Source organism: Corvus kubaryi, unplaced genomic scaffold (assembly GCF_017639235.1).
Source record: "Corvus kubaryi isolate FWS band 111438036 unplaced genomic scaffold, C.kubaryi_AGA036_p1.0 74, whole genome shotgun sequence".
NCBI classification, from domain to species: domain Eukaryota; kingdom Metazoa; phylum Chordata; class Aves; order Passeriformes; family Corvidae; genus Corvus; species Corvus kubaryi.
This window is the reverse complement of record NW_024582061.1, coordinates 7,869,448-7,882,996: the sequence shown is the minus strand read 5'-3', so window position 1 is coordinate 7,882,996 and position 13,549 is coordinate 7,869,448. Positions and strand designations below refer to the sequence as shown.

General features: G+C 38.8%; 1 protein-coding gene across 2 annotated transcripts in view; it reads left to right on the top strand.

Moving 5' to 3' along the window:
• BRAF (B-Raf proto-oncogene, serine/threonine kinase) overlaps positions 1-13,549 on the top strand; it is a 65,214-nt gene that overhangs the window by 17,164 nt on the left and 34,501 nt on the right. For both annotated transcript variants that reach the window (XM_042050799.1, XM_042050798.1), the window contains exons 3-6: positions 8,921-9,024; positions 9,734-9,836; positions 11,150-11,298; positions 12,359-12,478. In XM_042050799.1, the coding sequence (XP_041906733.1) occupies positions 8,921-9,024; positions 9,734-9,836; positions 11,150-11,298; positions 12,359-12,478 (476 nt within the window). The remainder of the gene's footprint in view (positions 1-8,920; positions 9,025-9,733; positions 9,837-11,149; positions 11,299-12,358; positions 12,479-13,549) is intronic.

Sequence of the window (13,549 nt, the reverse complement as noted above, 5' to 3'; positions counted from 1 at the left end):
GAGGGTGGTAAGGAGTCTCCACTGCTCTCCCCAGTTGCATTTATAAAGGATCCTCTCCCAGCTCCAATGCCTTCTCTCTCTCTCTCAGCATGAGCAAGGAGTGGATTTGGTCGGTTTGAATTCCATTTCTATCTATAGTGATCTGGGGGGGGACAGTGAAGCAAGGGGGAACAAAAAAAAAAAAAAAAAACCAGATGCTGTGCATGCTTTGAGAAAGCTTGGTGGCCTCCAAATACTTCAGTTGCCTGCAGATTCTTGATAGGATCAAACCATTGTGTGTTATCACCCAGCACAAGGTCAAAAAATTTCCATGGTAGCTTCTAAACTGAAAGTAATGCTTCGGGTAACAAAAGAAGTTACCCTTTCTTCTATGTTCAACTATAGAATATTGTGTGGGCTTTGGTTGTTCTTTGTTTTGCTTTATTTTGAAGTTTAAGAGTAATTAGAGATGCTTTATTTAAAAACTCAGCATAAATCTAGGCCAGCAAAGCTTTTCTGCTTGGTTTTGTGTTGGTATGCTTCATATGTGTCTCATAGTTACACATATATTGGAAAGTTAATGGAAGTTCTCAAAATGTGAATGTGGGACTGAGTTTTTAAAAGTGACAATTTGTACATTTAAGAGTTAAAGGAACTAAACAGGACTGTGAATGCTGTGCATGGGGACAATTCTTGAGTGTCTCACTCTTGTCACACCTTGGTTTATTAGTACATCTGCCTTTTAATTAGGTAAGCAATCATGTGATGATCTCTGCAGTCATGAAGACTAGAAGAATAAGCTATTTTTATTCTATGTAAATTCTTAGCATAAATTAATTCATCATGCATGCACAACTGGGATCCTTCAAATATTGTGTTTTTAAATCTGGTACTTGATTCATTTCTGTTGACTTCAGATTTGCATCTTGCTTTCTGTAGTTTATGTTGTGAGTTTGTGCCTCAAGCTCGCTAAGTAGTAAGCACTGGATTTCTGTAGGCATTTAAGCTGCCCTACCAGTTTCACCTGTCAAGTATAAGGAAAATTTAGAGAAGGGATGTTCAGGCAGCTGAATAAACCAGTGTCTTGCTTTTAATTACACACCTGGTTTGACATGATTAGGTCTTTCTAATCAAAAATACAATTAAAACCTCCCATGTTATATCAAACATGCAGCGGAAATTGAGTTTATTTTTAGCCTGTGCCAATGGCTGGTTGCTGAATGTATCTGAATACTTTGGAATTTTATGCATCTTATTCACAGACTGGTGGCATGAAATAAATGTTAGTTTACTTTCAAGTAAACTTCACTTGATACTTCTGTATCACTAGGAGAATTTATTCTGTCACTTATGAAATTGTCTTTTATCTTCCCAAAGGAGTTTTCTTTCTTTGTCCTTCCAGTTCTCTTCTCCCCTCCCACTGAAAAGGGAGTGAGCAACCAGCTAGGTGGTGCTTAGCTGCCTGCCAGGGATAACTCACCACAAGCTACCCTCAAATGCTGGATAAATTCAAAGGCATATGTGTTGAAAAGAGAGTAATTTAATCTACTACAGTTTTATTGACACACTGTCTTAGATTGCAAAGTGAAACACTTTTGAAAACTTGCCATTATAAAACTGATGGCCTGTCATCTGGAATGCCATGTGCAACACTGATCGCTGTTTTTTACTCAAGTAAGGAGTGTTTAGTGATTCCTTATGAGATGAAAAGTCTTTCTGTAGAAAGTAATGAATGATAGAAAAAAAAATACTGTTTGGAGCATGCTTCCTTTACCTCATAATGTGCTAGGCAGGCACTCAGTGAAATGGAATGCAAGTCACAAATCTGAAAATAATCGTAATAAATGTTTTAATTCCATGTCTAGTAAGTAATACTTAAATTCATGCTTCTTGTGTTGTTTAAGCAAAGTAGCCAGAGAGAGTTTTAATATTTGTAGAGAATGTGTATACTACCTGAAGATGGTTTTAGGATCAGTTGCAAGAGTTTAGAGAAGGATGTGAATTTTAGCCCTTCTGCTGTAGTTTCTTGCCCCCACGCTGCCTTTAAAGCACTTGGAGTGTGATCAGCTGAGACAGGAATCTAAAGTGCACTCTGGGTCTGACCTATTACAAGGATTTATTTCAACTATTTTGTACCTTATATTTCTAATGCGTGTGGGTTTTGGTTTGGAGAGCAGCCAGCTGACTTTTTTGTCTCTCGAACAGAAACCACAAGGTCCTGGCGTTTCATGCCCGTTTGGTGGCTACAGCTATTTTTCTAGATGAGCATTTCTCTCAAGTCTGAAGTCTAAAGCCATATTTTCCAAACTTTATTTTACTAGAAGGTCACTGTCAGCCTTCACAATTTCTGCCACTGGTATTGACCCTAACTAAAATTTGAAGATCTGCTCTCCACTGTCCCCTTTAAAATGATGAGTACTCTCCGGAACACAGTTCAGGAGCTGTCTCTCAAAAGCTTGAAAAATTATACGTGGAGGCCATTGATTAGGTACAACAGGTTTCATCCAGTGTGGTTGAGTGATGGTATATTCTTGAGGAAGTATTTCTGCACTGACATAGATCAGTCTGTTGTGTTCTACACGCAGGGACACACAATTGCATCGGAGGTGCCAATGGGTGCTGGTAACCCATGTCTTTGCAAAGGAAATGCATTTGATTGAATGGTAACAGCTTTGTAAAACGGGTAAATTCTGTTCAATTTCCATTGGAAAAAAGACTTAATGCAGTGAAACTGCCTCTCATTTGTCTCACTAATATGCTTCATTAAGAATGTATTTTTTTGCTGCTTTCTCCTGGAAACTGGACAGAGCTTCATGTCCTGATATCCAGAACAGCTGTTTCTGAAAGCTGTGTTCTTTGTTTTCTAGAAGATGTGATGTTCAATGTCATCTTATGTCCTTTTTGCCACAAAGGAGGATAATTTTATCTGTTAGTGCTGTAGGAAGTGGCTGACTGATTTGGTGAAATATTTGTCCTCCCTAGGTAAGATGAAAAATTAAATGTGGATCTCATGTTTGGATTTTACCAGAAAACCTGACATGCTGGAAGGCCAAACTAATTATTTGGCAAAAGTACAGTTTAGCTTAACTTTCTCCCAACGCAATGAATTCTATGAACATGTGACTGAAATTTTTTAGTCTTGGGTATTGAGGGGAAAAAACTGTGATCTTTCAGGGTGTGTATGTTGTGGTAAGCAAATACTTTGAAGTGATATTTTAAATCCATTCTACTTGGCGTATTTCCACTGTTGTACCCAGTAGTCTGCTTGATTGTTTGGAATTGCTCTGAATCTCTAAGGTATATTACACATACCTTACATACCATACATACATTACACTTGGCTAAAGTGAGCTGAACTACAGTGTTAGGCTGAGGGAAAAATAAAGCCAGCTAACTAGTTTTGAGAAGTATAATACTGGATATTCAGGGCTGACCAGCCTCTCCACTTTCAGGGAATACCTTTGCATTGCTTTTTTGAGGTGCTTCTCAGTCTCTTCAGTCTCTTTATTGCTCTAAAATATTGGAAACTACACTGGTGTAAGGAAGCATTTTTAACTTACTGAGACTATGCCAGTTTCTAGTCTGATGTTAGAAAAGTGATGTAAGAGTTATTTAGGGACATAGCCCTGAATTTCTTACTGAATCGGGAATGACCTGATTTACAGAAATAAATTATTTATTATGCATTGCTTAAATACTTGTGGCTGCAGTACTAAATATATATCAATAATATTGTTACAAATACTTACTGTCCTTAGAAATAGTTCAGGTGAGTAAAAGAAGTGAGGACATTAAGGGCTACAGTTCTGTTTCATCTGTCTAGGTAATAAGACTGCTTTGAGAATTTTTACAATCTGGAATAATTTTCAGTCTTTTTCCCTGGAGCTCAACATTTGCAAACTTGAGCATGTGTTTTGGTGTCTCCCTGAGTTGCTACTTGCCCAATTTAGGATGCTCAAGTAAATTATCTTCTCTGGTATTTTATTAAGCTACACACTGAATACACCTTGCAGTGTGTGTTGGCAGCTTCTGTACTGTTTCTTAGTGTTGTATAGCCCACACTTTCATATTCTTCACTTTTGAAAGTTGCTTGCTGAATCAACTTTCTAATTGCTATAAAAAGCTAAACCTTTTCTGGTCTACAAATCTTAAGTATATAAGTAACCTGAAAAGAAAGCCCTTAACAGTCACAATTTGGAAGTATATCCCCTGCTCAGCGACATGAGTTTCTAGGTGGTAACCGTTGTGAAACATATTTCAATTCTCTTAGTTTTAAAACAGAGGGATCAAGAGATAATGGATGGATGCAAACAAAATAGATTTTAAATAATAGTAAACGTTGTATGTTTCAATAAAATACCAACTTTGTCCAGTGTAGTGGATTGCAGGCATAAGAGTGCTGTGTATTTTGGAGTCGATGAGAAATTTTCTCCTGGGGAACTGATTTTGTCGAAAAATGCTGATGTGATTCAGTTAAAAGGCTCTGTGGGAATCCTGGCAAAACTCTTGATGGAATTGATAACCCGCCTTGGTGCCTTCCTGCTGTGCTGGAGCTGCCGGCTCCTGGCAGGCACATGGGGGCTGCGCCATGTGGGGCTCCTGCTCCCCGCTCCCCTCCCAGGCTGTGGGGCCACACACCCTCCCTCTGCCTGGGGGTGAGGAAGAAGCTGTTCCGAAACTCCTGCTTCGGAATCAGCAGGAGTCTATTAGCCGGGAAAAAAGAGCTGGGTTTGGCTTTTGTTTTTCTAAAGACCGAGGTGGTCTCCAAATCACTTTCTTGGAACCAGCTTTTTCTTTTTATTGCCATAATTTGGGGGTGAAAAGAAGGTGGGGGCAAAAAGAGGTTTCAGAGGGAATGGTTTGGAGGGTGAGATTTCTGATTTACAGCAGGCACTAGTAGGGACTGAAGGAGGGGGCTGAAGGGCTGCATGCACAGATGGTGATAGACCATGCTGTACCAGTCTGGGAAAATGATTAATCAATACTACAGGGACTTATTCTAGCACTAAGTTCTTTTAATTTGGCCTTATGTTTCTCTGCTCAGGAGTTCTGTAAGAGAATGTTCCAAATGCGATGCTGATTCAGGATCATGATGGTTTTTGAAAGCAATAAAAACAGTTCTTTGCGTTTTAGCTGGATCTCGATGCAAATGGCAGTGAAGAGAACAAATGTTCTACCCATGTTTCTAATTGCAAGTTGCATAAATAGGACTTGGATTTTAATGAAGGGGACTTGGGATACTAATACTGAGGAGTAGCAATGATAAGTGATCAGGATATTTAATGCACTTGTGTTGCTGTAGGTAACCTTCATTCTGACACTTCCCAAATTTTGAGAGTTTGCATTTCCAACTTTATTGATCTCTTAAAAGAAGCCCTATAACTTCACAAGTCTTGTTTTTAGCAACATTAAAAGGAAAAAAAATTACACCAGTGTAATTAATTAATGCCATTGGAACTTTTAGGTTCCTGATGCATTTCTTTGCTTCATGAGTTACTGGAGGATGTTGTCATCATTTATGGAGGATCAGTGCTGCAGGAAGAAAATGTTTTCCAGTGACCACAAGACTGCTTATCTCTTCTTTAATGTTAGTCATCTTCCTACTGCTTGGCTTTTCCTCCTTGTCCTGTTCCACCCCCTCACATAAGTCAAGATTTTACTAACCTGGTTGCTTTTAATCCTTACTGCTTTGGAGTTTTCTGCCTAAGCTAGAACCTCTTCCTGCTCTGTGCTGGGCTCTATTGCTGCTCTTAGGCACTTCCTTCCCCCAATGTTCCTTGTCCAAAGCAAGCCACCTTTTCTCCTAATCATAGCTTGAAAACTTCCTGTTCAGGATGTACTCCCAGTACTTCCCCAAGTGTTGGGAAACAGTTCTCCCTTCAAGGTGGTTCATCACATCTTTTTTTTTCCTGCCCTCAGCCTCAGCTCTTCAGTCTGTCCTCCCTCTGTCTTGCTTGTCTAATTCCCACCAACCTGCTGATAGCAATTCCCTCTCCCAGTATACACATGCTTTCCCCAGTAAGTTCTTAAAGTTTGTCCTGACCCTCTCCTCCCATTTCTCCTTCATGCCCAACCTCTTTCCTGACTCTCTTCATTCTCCTTTCTGTCCCCATCATCTGTCTCCCACCTTTGAAGTATTTCAGTTTCTTCTGCCACTGTGGATATCAGTGGTGAAGTGACTGAGGTTGCTGGAAAGATAGACCTGAACTATCTGTGGGGACTCAACCTCAATCCAGCAGGAGCTATACTTTGTGGAAAAACAGCCTTGAGCCAAAGAACACTTGCTTCCTGCATTGAAATGGCTCGTGACTGGATCTAATGTGTGTGGGAGGTTGGAGCACACCTCTGAAATCCTCAGAGATTTTAGATTCTTAAAAATATTTACTCTCTTGTTGTAAATATGTATATTGGAGGCAGGGAGAAGGACAGTGAGGGGACAGACAGGTTCTTTCAGGGATCTTTGGCAGAATGACAATGGCACTAAATCATAGGGACAATTAAAGAGTTATTTTCTTAACAATATTATGATTAGTATAGCACAGAATTTATTATTAGAATGGCACATGAGTTCTACAAGCAGAATCAATATTGTGCAATTTATAAGTAGCATAATACAGAATTTATAATAGAACTTCAGTTATAATTTCTAATCACTTTTGCAGATTAAGACAAATCTTTAATACATGTTTTACTGTATCAATACAACAGTCATAATCTAGACTCGATATTTGTATGAAAGAATACAAGTCACACCTTCCATCCTTGGAGAATGGAGAGGACTTCCCAGGCACTGGTGGGTCCCCGGTCTCAGTGTCCAGCAGCAGCTCTGGTCCAAGACCCCCATTTGGACTGGTAACTGCTCAGTTTATACACAGTGCTCTGGGTGCTGTTACCCATCCGTGTTCTGTGACCAGGCCAGCACCACCTCCTGGTGGCCATGTGCCCTTGGGACCTTGAGGGTTGGCAAGGGAAGGAATAGTCAGCTGAGTGCCCAGGGACCTTGAGGCCAGTGGGGAGGGGAAGAAGAAATCTCTTCTGTTGGTCAACTGGGTTGGCAGGACCTTCAGTATCTGGTAATGAGGGGAAAGAGAAAAAATGTACGACCCACTCAGTCACAGGGAATGACTGCATGCCTGGTAACGTGGTGCTGGTTATGCTAACCACATTTCCAGGGCTTGGGAGCAGGGGGTACCCGTCACAGAACAACCCTATGAACAGTTGGTTTCAGTGTGAACAATTAATTTGAAAAAGACATAAGCAACAGAGGGCTGGTTTACAGTGGAATGTTGTTGAGCATGTTGACAATAATAGGTGCTCACAGGCTCCCTCTTAATACCAATGATGGTATTATTAACAATTAAGGATGTTTTATGCTGGAAGAATGAGCTACAGGTGATTGAATACCATGGTGTTAACTTGTGGGATGGGAAAAAGTTACTTAGATTAATAAAAAGATACATTAAAAAAGAATGCAATGTGTAAACCAAAGTCACCTAAGGCTGAATATCAAGATTGTAAAGTAGTACGCTATAGAATGTTCTTTCAAGGAATTAAGAAAAATTCCCTTTTTTTTAAATGTTTGTGTTGACCAATGAAATGCACAAATATCCTGTAAAGAGGCACTTTCACATTAATGAGAGGAAGATAGTGAAGCAAAATATTCCTTTAATTTGTATCTTCTGAAAGAGCATATGTTTGAGTTCTAGAAATGCAATAGATAGTGTAACCTGAAGTGGTGTTCACAAAGCTACTTGAAACAGACTGCTACCTTGCACTGTCATGCTTAAGTAGGACATAGAGCCCCTAAATACCCATGGAAATTTAAACGCAAGGAACAAAAACTAGGCTCTGATCCAAAGCCAGCTGAAGCTGATTAAAAGACTGCTTTTGGCTACTGAGTGCTCTGGCTTAAGCCACTTGCAAGCTAGAATTGAGTTTCAGGTGTTCAGACAGGTTTGTTAAGTTGGTGGGTTTAATCTTCTGATCTGTGTTCGAGGTACTGTCCGTGATTATAGGAGATATCCCAGTGTGTACAGTGCCTGAAGCCTTAAATATTTTCACTATTGAGTTCTAAAAATAGTAGATAATATTCAATACCTTAACTACACTTAATCACCAGATCATGTATTACTCTTTTTTTATGGCTTGTCACTATACGCAGTTAAATGACAGGTATACCTAGAGATGATCTACTTACTTGTGTAAGATATACCTACAATTACAGTAGAGGTGAGGAAAATACCTTTACTTTATGTAGTGTGCAGTTCTTGATTTGGCTAGTTTTAATGTGCTCCTCCATTCTTCCCATCCTGTTAGTTATCTGAACTTTTCAAGCAAGGAAACAGAAGAGAGTAATATGTTTTTCATGTAAGACGTATCTGTAGAGTTACAAATATAGGTTAAAGTGAGTGGTGATGGTCTGCCTGACTCAGATGACTGTTTTGTTTCACTTGTTTGCATGCTTATCTTCTGTTTTAGAAATAGAAAATAAAATACTTATATTTTATCGTAATGGTTTTTTGAGTGCAGTCCAAGTTAGTTCCTTCACTTAATTTCACTTGGCATGTTTCCCCACTTATGTTCAGGCCAGCCTGTAACATTAAAGCTGTATGTGGTTACTAGCTATCTGTGAGCCGTGTCTCCAGTTTCTTCCGTTGAGTGAAGTTTGAAAGTCACTTTTGGAACTGAGTGAAGATTTCGTTCTAAACATTAAAAGAAGTGTAGAGCTTGTTCTCTCTTCTAGCTGAGCTCCTTTCCTCATATACTATTCAGCAATAAAAATTTCCTCAGTACAAAAAAGGTTTTGAAAAACTCTGGCCTACAATTCTGTAAAGCATCCTGAAGAGTGGGTTTTAGCACTTGAGGGTCAAAATGTTTGCATCAGTTTGGGGGGATAAATTGGAAATTGTTTTAACTCATTTCTTTTGTATTTGGCTTCTAGGTTCCAGCAAGATGTGGAGTGACAGTCCGAGACAGCCTAAAAAAAGCGCTGATGATGAGAGGACTTATTCCAGAATGCTGTGCTGTTTACAGAATACAAGATGGGTATGGTTTGTGTAGGGTGCTTTTTTGCTCTTAGACTCTCTTATTGGAGCTACCCAAGATGGCGAGTTGTATCCAGAAGCTGTTTACAAAGTTCAGAATTATGTGATACTTTGCACTAAACAGTTTGCACATCGCAGACGTGTTGAAAAGAATGTCTAACTCCTAGGAAAAGGCTCAGAGAAAGGAAAAATAATATGAGATTATGGCAAAACACTCATTAATCAAACTCAGGCTAACGAAACAAGTATTAGATAGGTTGTGTTAACGTCTTGGTTTTGTTTCATTTGTCCATAATGCATTCTTAACTAAAGACAGAGTTCCCTTGGGAAGAAAAGAGAAAGAGTCTTCAGCCCTAAAAATTTGTGTATTATCTTCATGTACACAATTAGCCATCTCTGTGGAACTCTTACACAACAGGTACCTTCACAAACACTCTATCTGATCAAAAAGGCATCTGCCACGTTGGAAACAAGGAATTTGCCACTACTGGAGCTGGTTGAAAAAGTGCATGTCCTTCATGCAGTTTGTCCAGGGAAGATGTGTTTTGTTTGCTATGTACTGAGCCTAAAGTCTTGCTTCTGAAGTTTCCTGCAGGTAGACTGTGTAGCAACCCCCCACAGTGCAACTTTTTAGCTGGTCTCCCAGCTTTGGCAAGAGACATGCAAGGGCCTGTGTGCTGATGCTAATGAGAGGCTTATTTGCACTTTAGAGAGAAGAAGCCCATTGGCTGGGACACAGACATTTCCTGGCTCACGGGAGAGGAGTTGCATGTGGAAGTTTTGGAGAATGTGCCACTTACGACACACAATTTCGTATGTACTGGGTTTTGTGAGATGTTGAGTGGGGTTACATCAGCTTCGTACTTTCAAATTCAAATTACCAACTTGGAATATTTTGCATCTGTGGGATGTGGTGGGAGTTGCAAAAGAAGTTTTTAATCACAGTAGCTTAAGTGAATTAGATAGAATTGTATTTGAAATAAGTGATGTTAGAGTACTTGATCACCCTTAAAACTTTCACATTTGGTTGGAATACACCCTCTAAAATCTATAAATGTAGGGGGTTTAAATCAGCACTGCATTGCAGAGCTGTAATAATAATCTACTATTTTTGTATTGCTGTATCTATAAAATGTATTCTGGGCCTCCCTGCTGGCTCTGCAGCAGCAATTAACTAATGAACTAACTATTCCCAGAGCGGTGCTGACATCATCAATGATGCAGTGCACAAATATGTTTTGACCTGATAAGGCACCAAGTAAATGGAAGCTGCTAAACAGAATCTGTCTAAATGTTTCCAGCTACATACAAAATCCTGGAAATAATGTTTATCACATCAGGAAGAAAGACCTTCTATTTCAGTTTAAAACAGCAAAATTCTATCTGCAAGCTGAGTCAACCTGTTTAGCTCAAACAAGCTGTTTGGGCTATGGCTAGTCAAGTAAACTCTAGTAGGCTTAACATTTTGTATATCCCTCTGAAATTCTGATTATTACATGTAATAATAGAACTAAGAATGTGTTTTTAGGGTAGGTATTGCTAAATTTGAAAATTAACTAAATCATTTCCCCCCTATAATTTGGGGATGATGCATGATCACTTTTCTGTGATTCTAAATGTTTCTGAGTTTCAGTAGTCAAAATTACAACTCTATGTGTAACTGTACACTGAAGCCCTGTATATATATATATACACACACATATATATATGCCAGGGTGTATTTCCAGTCCTGTGAGTATTGGATAGAAATGTTCTTTGGCTTCTGGAAAAATCAGAATATGAAACAATATTTCAGCAGCTTTTGTTTTTATAGGTTGTATCCAAATAAATTCTGAATGTTTATGTCTAACATGATAATAGTGAAGTTTTGCTTCAGGTTTTTTGCTCTTATTCTTACTGCTAGTGAAGTAAGCATTAATTCCAAGAAACAGTTGGAAAAAGTTTTAATGCATGAGAACTGTTTAAAAAGGAGACAACCTTTTGTGTAAATCTGTTTGATACATAAAACTGTAGCTCCAGCATGACAAAAGAGGCTTGTAATTACACCTGAGGGAGGTAAGAGCAAATAGCCTATCTTGGGCTTACAGAAGGACTCTAGGTAATTGTGACTGTTTTTGACAATGTAGGTACGAAAAACGTTCTTCACGTTAGCGTTCTGCGACTTCTGTCGAAAGCTGCTTTTCCAGGGATTCCGGTGCCAGACCTGTGGCTACAAATTTCACCAGCGCTGTAGTACAGAAGTGCCACTGATGTGTGTTAATTATGACCAACTTGAGTAAGTAATCACAATTGATTTTCAAGTTGAACCTTTTAATAAGTGTACAGCTGTCAGTGATTTCTTGTGTTAAATCTGTAATTCAGGAAGTCAGAGGAGGTGCCTGAAAAAAAAAAACAGGAGTTCAACTGTTCTTGTGAGACTGCTTAGTTCATACTCCTTCTGTGCCAGCTCAGACAACCAGTTCATATTTCTTTGCTGGTCTATGAAGTGGTTTTTTTTGAAGCATGAATAGGGTTGCTGAGTACTTGACTGTATCAGACAGACTTCTCATTGTTCACAGTTGTTATTATTAATCAAAACTGGTTCTTTATTATGTGATCGCTAGGCCCCTGTTTAAAATTTAGCTGTGGGTTTATTCTCTACAACCTTAGAAAGTGTTAAGAGACACTGGTTGATTATAGTGAAATTGCAGTTGCTTTTACAATAATTGAAAATAAATCTGCTAGCAAGATTAATGCCTAGGTAAGAAACATGAAAGAGAATGTCCCAAACAGTCCAGTGTTCTTGGATTGAGTTACTGATCTATTTGTGTAAGTCTTTGATGTAGGTTTAGGATCTGGTGTAAACTGGCTCTGTTCTATTTGATTAGTTTCAGCAGAGGCTATTAAGTCTTTTAAATAGACTTTTGTGTAAGGAATAATTTAAAATGCTATTTTTCTCCCCAAGAATGAATTTAATTTCAGTTTATTTTGGTATTTGTAACTGTTTCTGCTGGCATCTCTGGAGTTTGTTCTCAGGGTATAAGTTTATGTACTCACAGATAAAAGTTGTGCATTGTTGAAGAACCAGATGTTTGCAATTCCAGCTAAAAAATTTAAAAATTAATTCCACAAAGTTTATATTTCAGGCATGATCTTTTGATCCTTTGTGAAGTAAATAATACTTCTAACAAATCTTGCAGATTTAGTGTGTTAGTGTAATCTTTACTGTAAAATTTAGAATTTAATCAATGAGGTTTTGGGGTTTGGGGTCTTTTTTGAAATCTTTGAGTATTATATTGTGAAACTTCTGGGTTTTGCACAAGTTAGGTTGTTCTTGTTTTGTTCTTGCCTCACAGTTTGCTGTTTGTCTCCAAGTTCTTTGAACACCACCCCATACCACCGGAGGAGGCCTCCTTAGGAGAGACCACCCCAGCATCTGGATCATACCCCTCAGTGCCCCCCTCAGATTCTGTTGGGTATGACCTTATTCGTGCTGTTTAATAACATAACATTTCAGTACTGTGCTAAGAAACACTCAAATACTGCTTTGCAACTCTGCATTTTTGTAATCTGGCTTCTCATGCAGGTATATCCACCTATGCTTAACCTAAAAAAGTGAATGTTTTCATTCACATGAATTCTGTAAATTAGTAATGAGCCTAAGTTAAATGTGTGTGTAACTGTCTGTAGAATTGGGGCATTACCTGTTAAACTGATTTCTTCTACATGATACCTTAGACCTGGTCTAAACTGGAAAGATTTTATACTTAAAATTAATATAAACCAAAATTATATTCTCACAGATTCTCTTAGTTTGTTATCAAACTACAATTTGTATGCCTTGAAGTGTCATACCTCAGTTTCAAAATAAACCACATTGCTATCAGGCTGATGTGAACAGGTGCCAGTTTCAGGTTCGTAACACTGCTTTAGTAGCTTTTCCACATACACTGCTCTAGTATCCTCCAGACCAGCTGTCTTCTTCCTCTTCGTGTTGGGGCATACCAATAGCAATTGTTTGCTGCAGCTCCAGGTTTTGTAAAAGCAGACCTCTAAAACTGACCATACCCCTGTATTTCCAACAAAGATTCTGGACCCTTTCTCCACGAAGAGATAAGAGACCATATTTAGATTATGTTCCCAGTAGCAAAGAGATCAATGACACCATCCACCATTAGGTAGTTGAACAAATCTCCAGGGAAGAGTAACTCAGGCATGTATATCCCACTCAAGAAATCTGATGCATATTTATTAAGAACACCAAATACAGAAGCCTTCAGAAAACCATTCCCAGGACATGTGTGCTGTGTGGAGTTGAGCTGAATGTGGCAGAAATGCTCTCCTGGAATCGTGAACATTGTTCCTAAACTAAAGCAGAAACACACTGGAAGCTACGCAGGCACTTCTGGACTCTCAACCAGAAGATAAATTCTCTGGACAGCCAAGACTGTTTTATGGAAGATCAAATACAATGTCTCCCAGGAAAACAGATTGACAGTCCTGCAGAGGATACCTCACTTGGTAAGTACAGAGATTATGTTCTTATT